The 17,797-nt window shown below is 37.8% G+C and overlaps 1 protein-coding gene across 3 annotated transcripts in view; it reads right to left on the reverse strand.

Annotated features, from left to right (window-relative positions):
* Positions 1–17,797, reverse strand: part of SLC5A7 (solute carrier family 5 member 7) — a 94,702-nt gene that overhangs the window by 12,265 nt on the left and 64,640 nt on the right. For 2 of the 3 annotated variants that reach the window (XM_070235963.1, XM_070235964.1), the window contains exons 2-6: positions 10,582–10,811; positions 6,199–6,312; positions 5,280–5,435; positions 1,116–1,264; positions 181–324 (exon numbers count right to left, since the gene is read on the reverse strand). In XM_070235963.1, coding sequence (XP_070092064.1) covers positions 181–324; positions 1,116–1,264; positions 5,280–5,435; positions 6,199–6,312; positions 10,582–10,811 — 793 coding nt within the window. Of the gene's footprint in view, positions 1–180; positions 325–1,115; positions 1,265–5,279; positions 5,436–6,198; positions 6,313–10,581; positions 10,812–12,115; positions 12,706–17,797 lie in introns of those variants that run through there. The other variant, XM_001501402.6, reaches the window with a different exon arrangement.

Genomic DNA, 17,797 nt, shown 5'->3' on the forward strand with positions numbered 1-17,797 from the left:
TTATTCCTTATTTCACTAGTCAGCTACCACAGTCAGTAAGTGCCTCCATCCTTTCAATAGAAGGTATTCAACTCGGAAATGGACAGTAGGTGAATTTTACATATAAACTTTAAATTATTGAAATTGCATTTGATTTCAGGAACAATTAGATTGCATTCCTCAGGTAAAAGCATCACTCACCAACAACAGAAAACTATCAAGCCAAGTGTAGACTTCAAATGATTCAATGGTTCCAAGCCAAGGCTCCTGGTATTTGGCATGGACTGCAGTGAACCCAATGTCAGTAACTGCAGGATGTGACAGTGCGAAAGGGACACTGATCCACTGTAACCAAAGAGTGACATTAGAATGTTAGGCTATTATTTTTAACTAATGTATGTAAGGTTTAGCCACCTATGTTTTTTCATAGACGTCATAGCTCAGTAGTTCCTCTTGTTCAGACAGAAGAACCCGGAATCACGTTCTCTGTAGGACACCATGCAGTACTGATTTAGAAAAGTTAAAGTAACATATTATATACTTCTGTGCTTAATTGCACTGTATTATACCAACTATAGGAGCAATCACCACAATGCTCTGGGAAGAAAACATTAAATTTGAGAACATTGTATATATTTATTTATAAACTTTTTACTTTTTCTTTGAATTAGGAAAAAATATCCATTCCCCAAAATAAGGAGTGATTTGATTGAGAAATTGGTAGTGAAATAAGCATTCAAGGGTGAGCCTTCCAATAGGTGGAAGAAGAAGGAATTGCAGGGAGAGATGGTCTAGGTGGATCAAGACAGAGAGCAAAAGAATATATGGCATACGGACATGTGTGCGCACACATCTGCTGAGTGACAGGGTTTGCTGGCTTGAGGGTGGATTAGAGAAGTGGGAGAGATAAAGATAGAAAACCTTGTATTGTGAACTAAGAGATCTGTATTTTCTTTTTTAGGCAAACAGAAGCTAGAGGAATTTCTTCTGAATTTAAAAAAATATTTTAGTAGAATTTCTTCTGAATTTTAACATCCTATGTGAATAGAGAGTTTAGCTGAAGGGAAGAGCCAGGAAGAGCGGTAAGTTGGCTCAGACAGGAAGGAAGAAGAACATCTGTGAATGGCCCCACTTACCAGTCCTACGAAAATGCAAAAGAGCTGAACAACATCCGTGTAGGCCACAGAGTAGAGACCTCCTACCAGGGTGTACAGAGTGGCGATGAGTGCAGAGACAATGACAGAAGCGTGTACATTGACATTAATGATCACACTGATAGTGGCTCCTGGAAGAAAGCAAAAACAAGAGAACGCTGTGGTCAACGTACTCAACTGGATTCCACTTCCTGTGGAAAAATATATTTTTTCAGTGACAGCAGATATTTTCCTATGTCACATGAATCGTATTGGATGATAAAGCTAAAGCAAATTTTCATATTGAAATTTTTATATCTCAGTAAATTGAATATGCACTTACATATGTGTATTTATGTGTATATAAATGTATATTTAAAAATATTCTTTCTTTTTGAAATTAGTGCTTTGCCAACCTATTTACATGGGGACACCTGAAATCCATGATATGATTACAGAATTTCATGAAATATGATAAATTTAATGACTGTGAGAATTTATAATAATTCCACCAACTATCTGAAACTTTAATTAAATATATGCAATATATTTATGCACATCCATGAGAAATACAAGCCTTTTTGATAAGCATATTCATCCATTTCTACATTTTACAATTAATATTCACTTACTATTTTGCATTAATTCTGACCCATGCTAGCTTTTGTGTATGACAGATGGTATAAAGTACCAATGTTTGAGACAAATTTATAGGAGAAAATAACAAAATTGGTAAATTGTATCTAGCAACTTTTCCTCTTATTTTGTAAAAGATCACTTTTATTTTGTTTAAGTGGTGGAACATTCCAGGCTCACTCCTAGGACACGAACGTATGGAAGAGCCCTAGATTTAAGCATTATAGTTTTAAGGAATTTTCATCAACAAATTTTTAAATCTGCCTTAGAAATCAAATTTATATTTTCTTACTTTATGACTTTGTTCACTGTGCTTGTTGGTGTCTAAATTTCCAGTGAGAATATTATGGTTTGGACAATTGGACCCCTGTTGTTCCTGGACTGGCAGTTCAGAATTTGCTTCTTGCTTTACAAAGCCTCTTCCCAGTGCTTTTGAGAGCTATATAATTCATATTTCATATTTTTAAACACGGCAATGCTAGGAATGCTAACACACATGCAATAAATCTGTGCTTTTGTGTTATCAGTTGCAATCTTACATATTACTACAACTCCTCAGTTGCATGCTACTAGTAGTGTATGCGACCCACCAGTGATGAAAATTTATCACAAAGAGCAGTAAATGATATTTTGATCTAAGATAACACAACAAAATACTTATCAAGAAATTTTTTCTTAATGCTTTGGCTTTGGTAACAGTTAAATTACTTTCAATTAATAAAGGAAAAAACATGGTAAGGAGTTAGAGGATGAAGACAGAGGAAAGAGGTCAATTATTTATAAATGACTTTGGGTAACTGACTGAGTTATTGTAGTACAAATATCTGTTGTACAGATATTTGACAAGTTATTTTTTTCCAGAAATTATTTACTTCATCTTGAAACTTTAGTTGCAACTCTTTGCCATTCTTCTTTTAGTCTAGTTTCTCTCCTTTAATAACAACATTTCTAAGTATATTCCATGAATTATCAAAGTCCAACTATCTCTTTTGAGTCCTGCTTAATTTTCCACACATTAGTGAAATTTCTATTAATCCTACACCTGCAAAAGGTAGGGAGGTTGTATATTATAGAAGAAAGATCACTGGACTAGGATCCTAAAGGTAGGGGGTCCTAGTAGATGCTGCCATTTGGTTGTAACTCAGTGGTTTTAGAAAAGTTACCCACTTTTCTGTCACTATTAATATGAGATAAATTTTTTCTCTAAAATATTTTCTAAATAATTAAATCATTTGTAGTAAGTAAAATCAAAGTTCTACTTCCAGATCTGCTGTGAAATATTAGTGTACTGATGTAGTCATTAACATAAATATACTGTAAATAAAGTTACAAAAAATTCACTGAATTTGAGCTGTTAGAAGTGTAAATACACATTTCTCTAAAAAGTTGTAAGGATGCTATCCATTTATACAGAGAAGATAGTTTAAAATTCTTCTGTGTTTCAGTGGTGAACCACACACATTCACAGTAGGGTGGTAATAGAGCTTATATTTGTCTATTCTGAAGTATCCCAAATTATTTCTAATAAACACTAACTTTGAATTATGTCCAACTATTATTTCTGAAGAAAATGGAGGTGTTAATTTAAAAATATACGCACATTCTCTTTACCAGAGCATGGATATCAAGCAATATCAGTAATGTCTTCATATATATTGTCTCATATTTGTGTGTGTGTGTGTGCGCGCGCACACGCGCATGTGGAGAGAGAAAGAGAGAGGCATTAATATATTTTACATATATATTGACATACACAGGCATAGACACACATGAATTATATACAAAAATAACTATTGCAACAAAGTTCAGAGTTTAGCTATTATGTTTTATATTTCCAAAATACTTTAGAAATATTAGCTTATTAATTCTATTCTCCCTTCAGGGCTCTGTTACATAAATTGATCTTTATTCAGTGAGAGTGAACATTTTGCATTCTATTAGATATTCAGCCTACTCCTTTTTTGATATCTCAGCAGGCAGTTTGTTCTCAAAACAAAAATTTTCTGGTGTTGAAAGCAATATAAGCCACCATTGCTTCTTAGCTAATGAGAGCAAGGTGGAAAGGTAGGTGTACTTTTACAAATAATTTCATTAAGATATAAATGCAGTGGAGTATTGTGGAGTATTGCCATCTAGCACCAGGAAAGTGCAACATTTTTCACTGAGTTATTAGAGTATTTTATAACTATGAAATTCTCTTCTTTTCTCCAACAAGTCACTCCCTTGTTTTACAGTTGGAGACCAAGAAAATAATATAAGATTATATAGGATTTTGAGAGAAAAAGGAGTAAAATGTAGTATATATAAATTATCTGATATTACAGAGGCCAGGTCTGATAATACTTAAACCAGACGATAAGTTTGTAGTCTGGAACATACAACATAGAAGAAATTCATCTCATCTTACTTTTGTTCAGCCCAAAGTCTGGCTGTACACTTAAGCTCTTCATTTCCATTTGTAAGAAGAGATGGAGAGTAACATGTGTGAGTGCCTGGATGCAAAACATTGATATAGCTCACTGAGGAAGGTTGCCAAACCTCCAGCTCTGTTGATTTTCAAGAAGGAACTCAGCACTCAGTGGGATGGTTTAGATTTCTCCTTGACCAAAAAGTAGAGTAATGAGCCTAAAGATCTCCCACCATCCCACTGAAATCTCTTTTTTCTAAAACTTATAAATGGGCGGAAAAGCCAAGGGCCAAGGACAGATTGTCCTTAGCATTAATTGATCTTGCTAGTAAGTCAGACTCTAAAGAGTCTAAGTTCATTTTCTAGATCCCTAAAGATGTCCACAACCCAATACTTCACAATATAATGGGACTACATTGAGGAAAAAAGAAGCAACATTTGTTTTCTTTGTAGCTGTAGATCATTCATTCACTTGTGATAGGATTACACCTGTTAACAAGACACAAGTCCTGCTTTCTAGAAATTTATAATTCTTTTCTTGAGGTTAGAAAGGTTGAGGTTGAGCATGAAATAGATAAACAGACACTTAATCATACAAAGTGAAGTCCAATGAGAACAAAATTCCAGGTGCCTAATGAAGCCCATAGGAAAGGCACCCAGGAGGTTCAGGATGACTGCTCTAAGGAAGTGACATCTATTAGAAGATCTGAAGGATACTCCTGGTTATCTAGGCAGATGTGGGAGAGGAAAGAGGGGAGATGAGTCAAAGCAGAGGGCACCTGGGCTTGCTAAGCGTCAGAGGTGAGAGAGGAGGACTACAGTTCTGGAAGAAGGAAGGAGGCATGGGGAATGATGAGAGGAGAGAACCATAGCCCAAGTCATAAAAGACCTTGTGAGCCCAGTTAAAAAGTTAGGTTTTAAGCAGGAACGAGATATGATCAGATGTGCATTTTAGAAGGAAGAGTCTGGCTACCATGTAGAGAATACAGGGAGAGGGCAGAGCAGTGGGCAAGGAGATGGTTGCATTAATCCAGGTGAGGGAGGCTGGGGGTGGCCTGTAAAGTTGTGTATCTGTTCAGTCAACGAGAGAGATGAAGCTAGAACAATATTTCATCGGTCCTTACCTAAGGCAGAGAAAATGGCTGCAGCCCAGAACATTTCTCCCATTAGTGCAGGAATAAATAAGAGCCCACCCATGCGTTTTCCGTAGATCTGCTGAAATGGGTCTAACATAGTCACATATCCCTTGGAACGCATAGGCTTTGCAAAAAACAGCCCACCTAAAAGAAATCAAACAAGTGTTTATGAGAAAATAAAAAATGCATAATATAAGAGTGTTTGCCAACCTTTCGCTATGCTATAATTTTTGAAGGGAAACAGATTTTTTAGAACACTTGTATATGTTGAGGAACCAACCTGAAATACCCTATGAGTACAGAACCAAGAAATATTTAGCAGCCAAATAAAAATTTCTTAAGACATTTATCACTGTATGCATCCAAAGGACAATTGAATTGGTATATCTGAGGCATGCAGATTAAAAACATGGACCAGCACAGCACTCACTAAAATGCCTTGACGTATTTATTTGTAACATCCAGCATAGCACTTAGACATTTTGAATAAAGGCAAGATCCAACAAAAGTATTTTAAGTGCAAAAAAAAAGGAACTCTATGATATAATATTCTTGACCTTTTATTAGTTTGACTTACAAAAAGAAATTCTGATACAATTTAAGTGAATTCATTCTTAATGATATATTCACACTATTTTTGAAAGAAAAAATATTCTGTTAAGAAATTCACTGTTCTATTAAGTCATAAGATCAAGGGACTTTCTTTACATATTCCATAGTCAAGAGATCAAATAATCTACGCATTATTGTTCCACTATTTACCAATTTCTTGTAACAGCTACTTAGAGATTTATGGTAACGCTTTTACACAGTAGTCATTCACATTGGTTGACTTGTTACTTCACTTGTTATACTCCTTTTCTAAATGTTCACTGAGTGGGTCATTGAGGTTTAAACTTTCACTTACCTAAAACCAGACTAAGAGAATATCCAATTGGTGCCTGAGCCCACGCTAGACCGTAATCTGGTACGTACACTGCTTCAGCTGTCCCGTTGATGTATCCTCCTCCAACCCAGGTGGCTGAAATAAAATGAAAAGCGAGGGAAAGACACTGCCATACCCGTCATACCCTAGACCTGCTTGGTCTAACACAGTGGCCATTAGCCTCACATGTCTATTGAGCACCCAAAACTTGGCTAGTCTCGATTGAGATGTTCTATGAGTGTGAAATACACACTGGATTTCAAAGACTTAGTATGGAAAATAAATGTAAGATATCTCAATAATTTTTTTGTGTTGATTACACGGTGAAATGAAAAAATTTTCAATGTATTGAATTAAATACATTCTATTATTTACATTAATTCATCTATTTCTTTTCATGTCTTTTAAAGTAGTTTGTAAAAAATATAACATTACATTTGTGGCTCACATTATGTTTTTATTGGACAGTGAGGCCCCAGATGTTTTCTAAATCCATTTAGTCATCAACAATTTTAAATGATATTATTTAAATAAATGAAACCATATACAATATAATATATGACTATTTCTATTCTCAATAATACTACAACTTTTTCCCTAGCCTTCATAACATGGGGTCAAGTGTCTTTATTTCAAGGCCTTCTGTTTTAATTGTATTGATCTTTACACAGTGATCGTGACTATTCTCCTCAGGGAGTAACGTATGTGGGTGCGTGTGTGTGTGTGTCCGTGAGTGTGCTTTTCCTTAGTAGAGTCATGTCTTAAACACTCTGGGTACATAGGACCTTGGCAAATCTGTGGAGCATCATAATTAAGTGATACTACTACTTTAAATTGCCAGGAGAGTGAAGGGAAGAGAGAGATGACATTTTTACTCCAAGGTGTCCTACAGTGAGTTTAAATTATCTTTTCCATCTGTCTTCCTAAATCCTCAACATCCAGGTAGGGCCTAGACTAGCGATCAGAAGAATTTAAAATGTTCACTGCATACCCACTTGCAATTCTTTGCTCTAATCTGGGTCTTTTAGTAAGATATTTGATATATCACAGAGAATAATAAGAAATATGTCTTCTCCAGATTTATTTAATAAAATTTCTGTAGCATAATAGCTAAACGAGGGAGGTCAAGGGACCAAAGAAAACACATTTTGTTAAACAAGTTTGAGCCAAGAATGATCTATAAAATCTACCATTTTCTCCAAGAAGACAATATAATATTTGGTTCTTGCTGAAAAACTAGGATTACTGGGACACTTAAATCTTCACAGTTTATATCATTTTAAGAGTACAATAAAAATATTTAAAATAATCCCTAAGTACAGTTTGTGTACTTAGAACTGTATAATAGAATTATGAGGGATACAGGCTGGCAAGAAGCTTATCAGATGTGAGACTGAATTCTGGGCTGTATCATCACATTGGGAATAAAATGTGACTGAAAAATTCTCTAAAATCTTACCCTTAGAACGTAAGTAAAACCAATAATATGTACATGAAATTATCAAAGACAAGCTTTTCTGTTGTGTTCGTGCCAGAATTTATCTGGCTTTCAATTGAAAAACAAAGCAAAGAACAGAGAATGTTTTGGGGTTAATACTATTTTTAAAAGGTTAACATGTGAAAAGACTTTCCTGCACAGAAATTTTAAGTATATTCAACTGGGAAGTTTATATACAAAATCCTAAAGTGGATAAATATGTATTTATCAGTCAATCTCATCTTCATAGTAGCTTTCACATGGGTATTAATAAGTAACAAATGCTATTATTTGTTTTTCTCATTCTAAGCCCCGCTGAAATTTTAAAAAGGGTTTTTTTCCCCCCACTGAGTGTGTAACTAGGACGAATTCTCACAGGTTCAGGATCTGAGACTTTGTCTTCCTGCTGGGCAACCGGAACTGCTAACAACACACCACAACATTTCATTGCATAAATGATCTGACAGTCTTACAAGCACACAGCTTACGAGGGATCAGTTTTCATTGTGTAGGTCTCCTCTTCCTCATCCAAACTGAACATGGTGCCTGAATGATTGCAAATATTATAATATAAAGGTGAAGACTTGGTTACTTGTTATGATTAAAATTCCTCTATTTTTATCAATCTAGTTCCTTCTATACCAGAATTTGCTCTGCATGTTTGTATATGTCATGTCAGATTCATGAATGAGAACAAGAACTCTTTTAACCCATATGCATTTTTATTTTCAGTCTTTATTCTTTATTAAATATATACAATCAATGAATCTGACAAGGTTTAGATAATATTGTTCAGATTTTAAATAAATTATGATATTGACCAAGGTTCTTTTCAGTTCTAAGAGATTAAAAAAAAGCTTTAAAAACTGAGCTAGATCATGTCACTTTATAGGAAATATTATAATTCAACTTTTTTCTAAATACTTTAACAGCCTATTAGATTGGAAAAATCTCTCTAAATGATGAAAGAACAAATTCTGAAATATTACCTTTATGGGCATAATAAATATAATATTAAATTATAGTAATAACTATAATAATTTACATGAACAAAATATGCTGATGTACAACAGTGTATTTATTTTTTCAACAGCTTTTTGAGTGACATCAACAACTTTTGTTGTTTTATTTTGCTTTTCTTCTCATTTTTTTCTCTATATCTCTCTGAGGGAAATATAGTTACGATATTTTAAACCACTTCAGATCCCAGTATCACATCAGGATCTTTAGGGGAAGGAAGAAATGTCTGTGCTATAATGAAAATGAAGATATGAAGTTGTGCATACTATTCATCAATAGGTGGGTAAGAAGAAAATACATTGGAAAATCTACACCAACATTTCAGTAAACTTATCTGCAGGTGGTAGCTTTATGGATGACTCTTGTTCTTTATATGCTTTTTATTTATGTAATTTTGTATATTAGGCATCACAGAAAATATTTTGCAAAATACAATTTGTTCTGTATATGTATGTATGTAGAAAAAATGAGAGATGGTAAAAAAGAGACCTCTTTACAAACTGTGTACTTTTATACAGAAATAAAGTGAAACCAGCGGAGGGCCGCATGTGCACACTGTGGAGGACCTGGGCGTGGCTGCCAGGAGACCACTGGTTAGGCCTTGGCTCTGCTCCTTGTTAACCATGTAACTCTTAGTCTTCACTTAAGCCCAGAGCCCTTTCATGGAGCTCAAATTCAAACGGAAGATCTTCACAAAGATCAAATGAAATCTGTACAGTTCATGAAGAGTTAAACAAACATAAAACATACATATCTGAAAAATAAAATCTATAGTCCATAAATTGTTCCACAGTATTGTGGGTTTCAGATGCCCAAACAGGGATGCAGTCCTTCCAGACTGGTTTGTAAGCTATTTCATATCCAGAGTGAACCCTTTTTAAACAACACTTCAGGACTGAAGTTGGGCATCATTTGGATATGATTTCCAACAGGACATTTTCAAATGGGCACTCAGGGCTCCTGTTAATTGGTTATGTTGCTAATGCTTGAAAACCTAAGAAAACGCTAAAACAAAATGTGTGTTTTTACTGAATATGTATCAAATAATACTAAACATATAATTTTAAATTCTTGTTTTTCAGAAATATTTTCAACAACCAAGAAGAATATAAAGGAGAAACAAGTCACCACTTAAACAGAACCACATCTGGGCAAATGAGGAAAGAGTATGGCCCTCCCAGCAGAGAGAAGGTGTGAATGAGAGAGAGCTGCAGATGGTGGCCCAGGGGTCAGCCCACACTCTGTTCTGTTAGGACACACTTTAGATTTTTTCCTTTTATATCAAGCTTCCTGGAAATCTCTTTTTTCAGTGCTGTGGATTTCTAACAAGTGATTGTCTTCTTGTGAGAAAATCAGTTTATTACCTGGTAGAATTAGGTTTCAGAACAGGGTATCAATCAATCTGGAATTGTGTTGCCTCCAAATTGATTTATTCAGGTTTAAAGCCATCACTAGCCAGTGTTCCTTGGCATTCATCGTTTAAGACAACTTTAAGTTGCAACGTCATGCCCGTATTAATGAACACGATGAGACACTGACTTTATCACATTAATTAACAGAGACATAACTTGTAAGAACAAGAGATTTTTGTACTTTCCGCCACCTCTTTGTTTGAATTCTGTTTACACCCACTAAACAGCCTAGAGAGCTCAGATTTGTCTCATTGATATTCTGTCCAGTGATTTATTATAAAATCATTTTGTTCAAGTACCACTGAGTTGAAATCATTTTATTTTTGTTTTAAATAGGTGTAAAATTATTTAAAAAATATGTAAGTAGTGAACACACAGAATCCCCAAAGGACAAAAAGCAACACTTGCTTTGTTACTCTGAGAAGCCAAGGAGGACCAGGCAGCGTCGGAACCTACCTGTCATGGTGAATCCGCCCACTAGCAGGCCAATGTCCCGGCCGCCAACTATTATGGCCTCGCTGCGCTCCTCCGCCCGGCTGCTGTTTTTGGTTCTCCAGGCAGCCCATATTCCAACCAGCAATATCAGAAGGTAGAACACGATGATAGCTATCAGTCCTTCCACATGGAATGTCATCTTTATCTGGGGGGTCTGGATTCTTTCACAGCTGGCTACTTCATTAAGACTTCTGAAGAAAATACAGTGATGCATTATAAAGCAGCCAAGCATGCACAGGCAGCCGCAAACAAACCTGCTGGCTCCTGAGAGATCCTGTGCCACTTAAAGAAAAAGGACATTGTAATTGTATATTAAAGTAGTAGTTGCCAACAAGTGCCCATCGTATCATTATATTTCTACTTCACAATTTAACATTCTTTTGAGTTGAAACAGAAAAAAATCAGAAATTCTGTTTAACAAATGTAATCATGATCATTTTGTATTTAATAAATTCTTTCAATTTAAATTTAATCTTGTATCTTAACTCAGTAAGTTGGCCAAGGAATCACCTACAAAGAGGATGTCTGCTTGCTTTTGGAACTGACTTACTATTTGATCTAGAATTATTCAGTAATGTAAGTGTATCATAAAAGGCCACTCTGCGAATTCTAACATATTCATTCACTCATTCTTCTATCCCTCCTTTCAAACAATTTCAGGGAGCAGTTCCAACAGTAACGTGACATGCAAATATCGGGGAGAAAAAAGCTTCAGGAAAATCTATTTCAAAACCACATCAATTCCAATTTTCAACAAGTGCCAGTAGCTCAAGTTACTGCAGCAAATAAAGATGTTATGCTGTGTAAAGGGTCCACCCTCTCGATCAACTCTTGTTCCCCATCTGCTGTCCTTTGTTCCTTTTATTCCCTGCCGCCAATGGTATATACAAGAAAACGGTTTAAAAATACAGAATTGCCTAAAAACATGACAGAGAGTCAAAGGGATTAAAAACAAGACACTTAGGTGACATGTCAAATTCTCATGCCTTCACTTTTTGGAATTCTTGTTCTCTGTTATTTTTTCCCTTTGTGACCACGGCTATTTCATGCACCTCAGTTGACACAAGTTTCTGGGGGAAACTCAGATATTTGTTCACGCAGGTGGGTAATGAGACCTTGGGCAAAAGAACCAGCCTCCCTTGGATTCAGGGGGAAGCAAAAGAAGCGCAGGCAGGCTGGAAGGCTTCTGCCTTTGCGAGCAACTGAGCCGGAAAGTTCTTTCTCTGGCCACAGCCAAGTGCTCCCCGGCCCCGCGCTGTCCCTCCCGGTCCCCACTACCCATTTCCTGCGCCAGGACTTGGTCCCTCTTGAGCCCAGACTCTCCAGCCCCTAGCATCCCAAGAGCCATGAGTGCCTGACAGTGCCCTCGCCCGCGCATCCCCACGGAGAGGGAAAAGAGCCGTGTCCCTCGGCTCTACAAACGCCCAGCTCGGCGCCCGCCGCGTCCCCGAGGGAGCGGGCCCCGACGCGCCGGGGATGCCCGCTCTGCTCCTACCTGGAGAGGTGGCCGCGCAGCGAAGCGCTCCGCCGGGTCGGGCTCCTCCAGGGACCGCCGTCCCTGGGAACTGCGGTGATGGGGGGGCTGCAAGGGTGCAGCGTCGAGAGAGAGTGTGTGTGTGTGTTTGTGTGTGTGCTTGTGTGTGTGTGTGTGTGTGTGTGCGCGCGCGCAAGGGTGAGGTGGGACGGGGCAGGGGCAGGGCCAGGGGACCGGGGTCGGTTTCTGGACTGCTCCTCGCCCAGTGTCTTCAAGAACCTGGGCGCGCGCAGAGTTGACAGGTGTGGGCGCCGGCGGAGGGCGCGGGGCGCGGGACGAGGCGGTGATCGATCCCAGTATTGGCAAAAGTCCTCTTTATAAGGACGGCCGGTGGGGGCGATCGTCAGAGCTCGGGAGACGGACGTCAGAGGAAAGTGGTGCTGGGGCGGGTGCTGGAGACAGTGCCCTCTCGAGCAGGGAGGTGTGGGGGTGCGAAGGGACCGCGGGCCTGAGGAACTGGGGCTGAGCCTGCGCTCTGGGCCAGCGCCACGGTGACATCTCCGTCCCTGACGGATGCGGGGCAAGTCTCTGCCACTCCCGCTTCCCTCCTCCAGGAAAGACGGCGATACTCCCTAGGGTCATTTCCAATTCTGACTTCCCACGACTCTGGTTGGAAGCAGAGAATGGGGAGACTGGGAGGGTCTCAGAGAATTATGTTTTCAAATGGAGCAGCTGGAAGTCCAATGAGAGGAGGAATCCAGGGTTCTTGTCTTCCTAGACTTTGCCTGGAATGTTTCTCGAGGTTTCTCTCACTGAGAGCAGAGGGACCCTCTCCCAATGCCTCCCGCAGGCCTGGGCTGGAGGCAGGGTCGGCTTCCCTGGGTGGGGTCTCTGAAGGAGACGTTTCAGGAAGCTTTCGAAAGTCATTTTTAAATTCATACCCCTTCCACTTAAAAATAAGATCAAAATGAAAGACTTTAGGAGTTGTTGAAAATAACAATGAAGTTATCACATTAGCAGACGAGATAGCTTTCCTTGTAGAGCCTACTAGGTTGCTTGCCCACCAAAATATCCTATTCCACCCTTACAAAAAATTGCTATATAAGTTTGAAATATCTATCTTCACCTAGATACCTGTATTTAATATCTACATTATTTATATATCCATGGATATAGTTATATATATCTATAGCTATGTTTCCACAGAGCTATATTAATATATGTACATCTTAGGTAGATATAGATATCTGTGTGTATTTACATACATATGTCTGAGTTCATGTGCATTTATGGAAAAAGATGGACAGAGAAAGTATAGAAGAGTAACAAACACAAAGCCACAAGCCCTCTGGCCACTTTCTCACTTCTTTCCCTATTCCACCATGCCAGTGTATTAAACAGTGAAATATGAAAATTTAATAACTGATAAAATAAGTAAGAGTATTTCTTTACTGTCCACCTCTCTCTAGGCAAAATCTCAGAACATCCCCCATTTTCTCACACTGGATTTGGAAATGAACTTTCAAATTTCTGTCACTACTCCCTTTCTTTATTCTCTGTGTGAACAATCATGGTATCCAACTACTTTATTTGAGATAAGAAAGCCCATGGAGTTCAAACAGACTTTAGGACGGGGAGAAGGGCCGGCATGGGGCAGTTCCCTCATCTGGTTTATATGATTAGCTCATTGCTTTTCTGGAAAAGGCTTAGATAGCCTTTGAATATAGCTCCATTTTACATGGAAAGGTTATGAATTTAAGCAATTTTAGGGAACTTAGGGAAAACAGAAATAAAATTTCATATAATTCAAGTGTTTTTAAACAGAGATTCATTCATTCATTCATTCATTTTGTTTTGGACAGTTTATAACTCAGTTTCTGATTCTATGCTTTGGGCACAGGTTAATTTATGTCTTTCCTGCCAGAATATGTTTAAGGTGATGATGACAAAAAGCTTACGGTTGTAGGAGGGCAGGAAAGGGCAATGACAGTGTATGAAACAGTGCACAGGGCTAAGGTCAGGAATCTGGATTTATATCCAAAGAAGGACGAAATAGGTGACTGTCCTCAGAAACATATCACCAGGGCTTTTAGGTCTAAGAATCAGGAATGTAGCCAGGACACGAGGCTCTCTGTGGGGCCTGCCTAATCCACTTTAAGAAGCCAGACTTGCCAGACTCTACATTCAGTGCCAGATCGGGGAAGGTACAATGACCTTGGAGGTGGCCAAAAATATTCTGATCTGGCGGAGCAGCTGTCCTTCATGACGAAAAGCACCGGTTGAAAATAACAATTGTTGATGTATTGAGTCTACTTTTCTGGAGACATTTCCTCATTTTCTGAGTCCTTTGAGCTCCTGGGTCTGATCTAAGGATGACGCTGCTTGTGAATTTCTGCTCCTTCGGGTACCCTCCCAGACAACCATTCATCTTTTGTCTTCAGCATGCGCCTTCCTCCACTCTCCCGAGAATATATGATCATGCTTGGAGCTGGAGAAATACATCTCAGTGGGAAATCAATTGCAGCTTTCGGGGATAAAAAGCAGGTTTTGCCTTTTCAAATCATTTATTTATTTAATAGACATTTCCTAAGTTCCTTTTATGTTCCAAGCACTGTCCTAAGTACTGAGAAACATGGAGAAAATTATAGAGCCCCTGCCCTTAAGCAATCCATCATTAGTGAAAGGAAGGAAGGAACAAACTGGCGAAAGCTCTGCTTCAGTGTATTGTTGTAAACGCTGGGAAAGATGCATCATATCTACACACACAGATTAAAGGGAAAACACAGACAGAAGGTCCTAATCAGACTAGGATATTCTTTGAGGACAGGGAGAATTATTCATTCAACAAACGCATGGTGAGCACCCACTATGGGCCGGGAATTGTGACTGAGCAAAAAGAGCCCCATCTTTAATAAGCTTACAGTCTACAGTCTTGTTATTCGAAGTATAATGCATGGAACAATAGTGTCAGCATCATCTTTTTTTTTTAACAACGTTGGTAATTTGAGAAGGACATCACTTGGCATACATATATTGAACATGACTCAGATAAGAATGAAAATGCATAATGAGATTTTTTGGGATTCCTTTTCCTTAAGTCATTTTCTTTCATAATGCCCCAGTTTCCTCATGCAATTTTTACTTGAACTTTTCATAGTGTCTTATTGATTACATTCAGCTTCAATTGCAGTTGTGGTCTGTCATTTCTAAACCAGAGTGATCTCAGAATCATAGATTGCTTCAAAATGGAAGATCCTTGAGCCCCACAGCAAGAATTCTCACTCAGTAAATCTTGGGCAAGAGTTCAGAAGTTTTTTTTTTAATAGAATTATTGTTTTTAAAAGAAGTTTTAGATTCACAGCAAAATTGAGCAAACATAGTTCGTATGTACTCCCTGCCTCCACACATGTGTAGACTTCACTATTATCAACATCCCCCAGCAGAGGGTACCTTTGTTACAATGATCACACCATCACCCGGAGTTCATAGCTGACATTAGGGTTCACTCCTGGTATGCTTTCTATGGGTTTAGACAAGTGTATAACGACGTGTATCCACCATTATAATATCACACAGAGCATTTTTGCTGTCCTAAAAATTGTCTATGCTCCACCGACTCATCTCTTCTTCCCCATTAACCCATGGCAACCATTGATCTTTTTACTGTCTCCATAACTTTGCCTTTTCCAGAATGTCATATTGTTGGAATTGTACAGTAACCTTTTCAGATTTCAGTTAGTAATATGCATTTAAGTTACCTCCATGTCTTTTCATGGCTTGGTAGCTCATTTCATTTAAGTGCTGAATAATGTTCCCTTGTTTGGTTGTACCAATTTATTTATCCTCTCACCTACTAAAAAACATCTTGGTTGCTTCCAAGTTTAGGCAATTATGAATAAAGTTGCTGTAAACATCTGTGTGCAGGCTTGTGTGTGGACATAAGCTTTCAACTCCTTCGGGGAACTACCAAGGAGTGTGGTTGATGGATTGCATGGTATAGGTATGCTTAGTTTTGTAAGAAACTGTCAAACTATCTTCCAAAGTGGCTGAACCATTTTGCATTCCTACCAGCTCCACGTCCTCACCAGCATTTGGTGTTGTCAGTGTCCTGAAGTTTGGCCCTTCTAATAGATGTGTAATGGAATTGAGTTCTTATTTTAATTTGCATCTCCCTGATGGCATATGATGTGGGGTATCTTTTCATATGCTTATTTGCTATCTGCATATCTTTTTTGGTGAGATGTCTTTTAATGTCTTTGGTCCAGTTTTTAATCAGGTCTTTTGTTTTCTTATTGTTGAGTTGTAATAGTTCTTTGTATCGTTTGGGTAAAACTCCTTCATTAGATGTGTACTGTGCAAATATTTTCCTCCAGTTCATGGCTTGTCTTTTCATTCTCTTGACAATATTTTTTGTAGATTAGAAAATTTTAATTAATGAAGTCCAGCTGATCATTATTTCTTTCATGGATTGTGCCTTTAGTATTGTATCTAAAAAGTCATCTCCTTTCCCAAGATTACCTATGTATTCCTCTATGTTATCATCTAGGAGTTTTGCAGTTTTGTGTTTCACATTTAGGTCTGTGATCAATTTTGAGTTAATTTTTGTGAAAGGTGTAAGGTCTGTGTCTAGATTCATTTTTTTTTTTTTTGCATGTAGATGTCCAGTTGTTCCAGCACCATTTGTTGAAAAAACTATCTTTGCTCAGTTATATTGCCCTTACTGTGCTGTCAAAGGTCAGTTGGCTTTATGTGTGCCTATTTCTGGGCTCTCTATCCTTTGCTTTGAGCTATTTGTTCTTTCACCAGTCCTACACTGTCTTCATTGCTGTAGCTTTACAGTAAGTCTTGGAGTCGAGTAGGGTCAGTCCTCCAACTTTACTCCTCTCTTTCAATATTGTGTTGGCTATTCTGGGTCTTTTGCCTCTCCATATAAACTTTAGAATCAGTTTGTCAATATCTACAACATAACTTTCTGGGATTTTAATTGGAATTTTGCTGAATCTATATATCAAATTGGGAAAAACTGACATCTTGACGATATTGGGTCTTCCTATCCTATTCATGACGTGAAATATCCACTTATTTAGTTCTTCGATTTTTTTGTCAGGGTTATGTAGTTTTCCTCATATAAGTCTTGCGTATATTTTGTTAGATTTATACACATTTCATTTTTTGTGCTAATGTAAAGGATATTATGTTTTTAATTTGTTTCCACTTATTCATTGCAGGTATATAGGAAAGAGGAATCTTCCCTTTTTTTTTCCCTAGACTTTCCCTGATGATTCTGATGGTCAGCCAAGTTTGGGGGATCCTGCTGCATTTCTGAGTGGAGAGAGCTTTGAAGTCAAAACAGACAACTTTAGCTCATATTTGCTAGTTATAGGATCTTCAGAAAATTGTTTTCTGCTTTGAATTTTAATTTTCTTTAAAGTGGAAATAAAAAATATGCAAAGTTACTGTTGATCTCATAGGGGTGCGAGGATTACTTGAGATGGCATATTTTAAAACACCAAGTGCAACACATACTTTCCCATTGGCGCTCAGTATGTGTTGGTAAGCATTTGCTACTGCATCAGCTTCTGTTATTGTTGCTTTGATTCATTATTGAAACCTGTTGATGTCCCAGCCTCTGGTGGCAGTTAATTATATAACTACTGTGGTAAATAAATGTCTCTGCCTATTTCCTTACTTAATGGTAGAGAA

This window comes from Equus caballus, chromosome 15 (assembly GCF_041296265.1).
Source record: "Equus caballus isolate H_3958 breed thoroughbred chromosome 15, TB-T2T, whole genome shotgun sequence".
Taxonomy (NCBI): domain Eukaryota; kingdom Metazoa; phylum Chordata; class Mammalia; order Perissodactyla; family Equidae; genus Equus; species Equus caballus.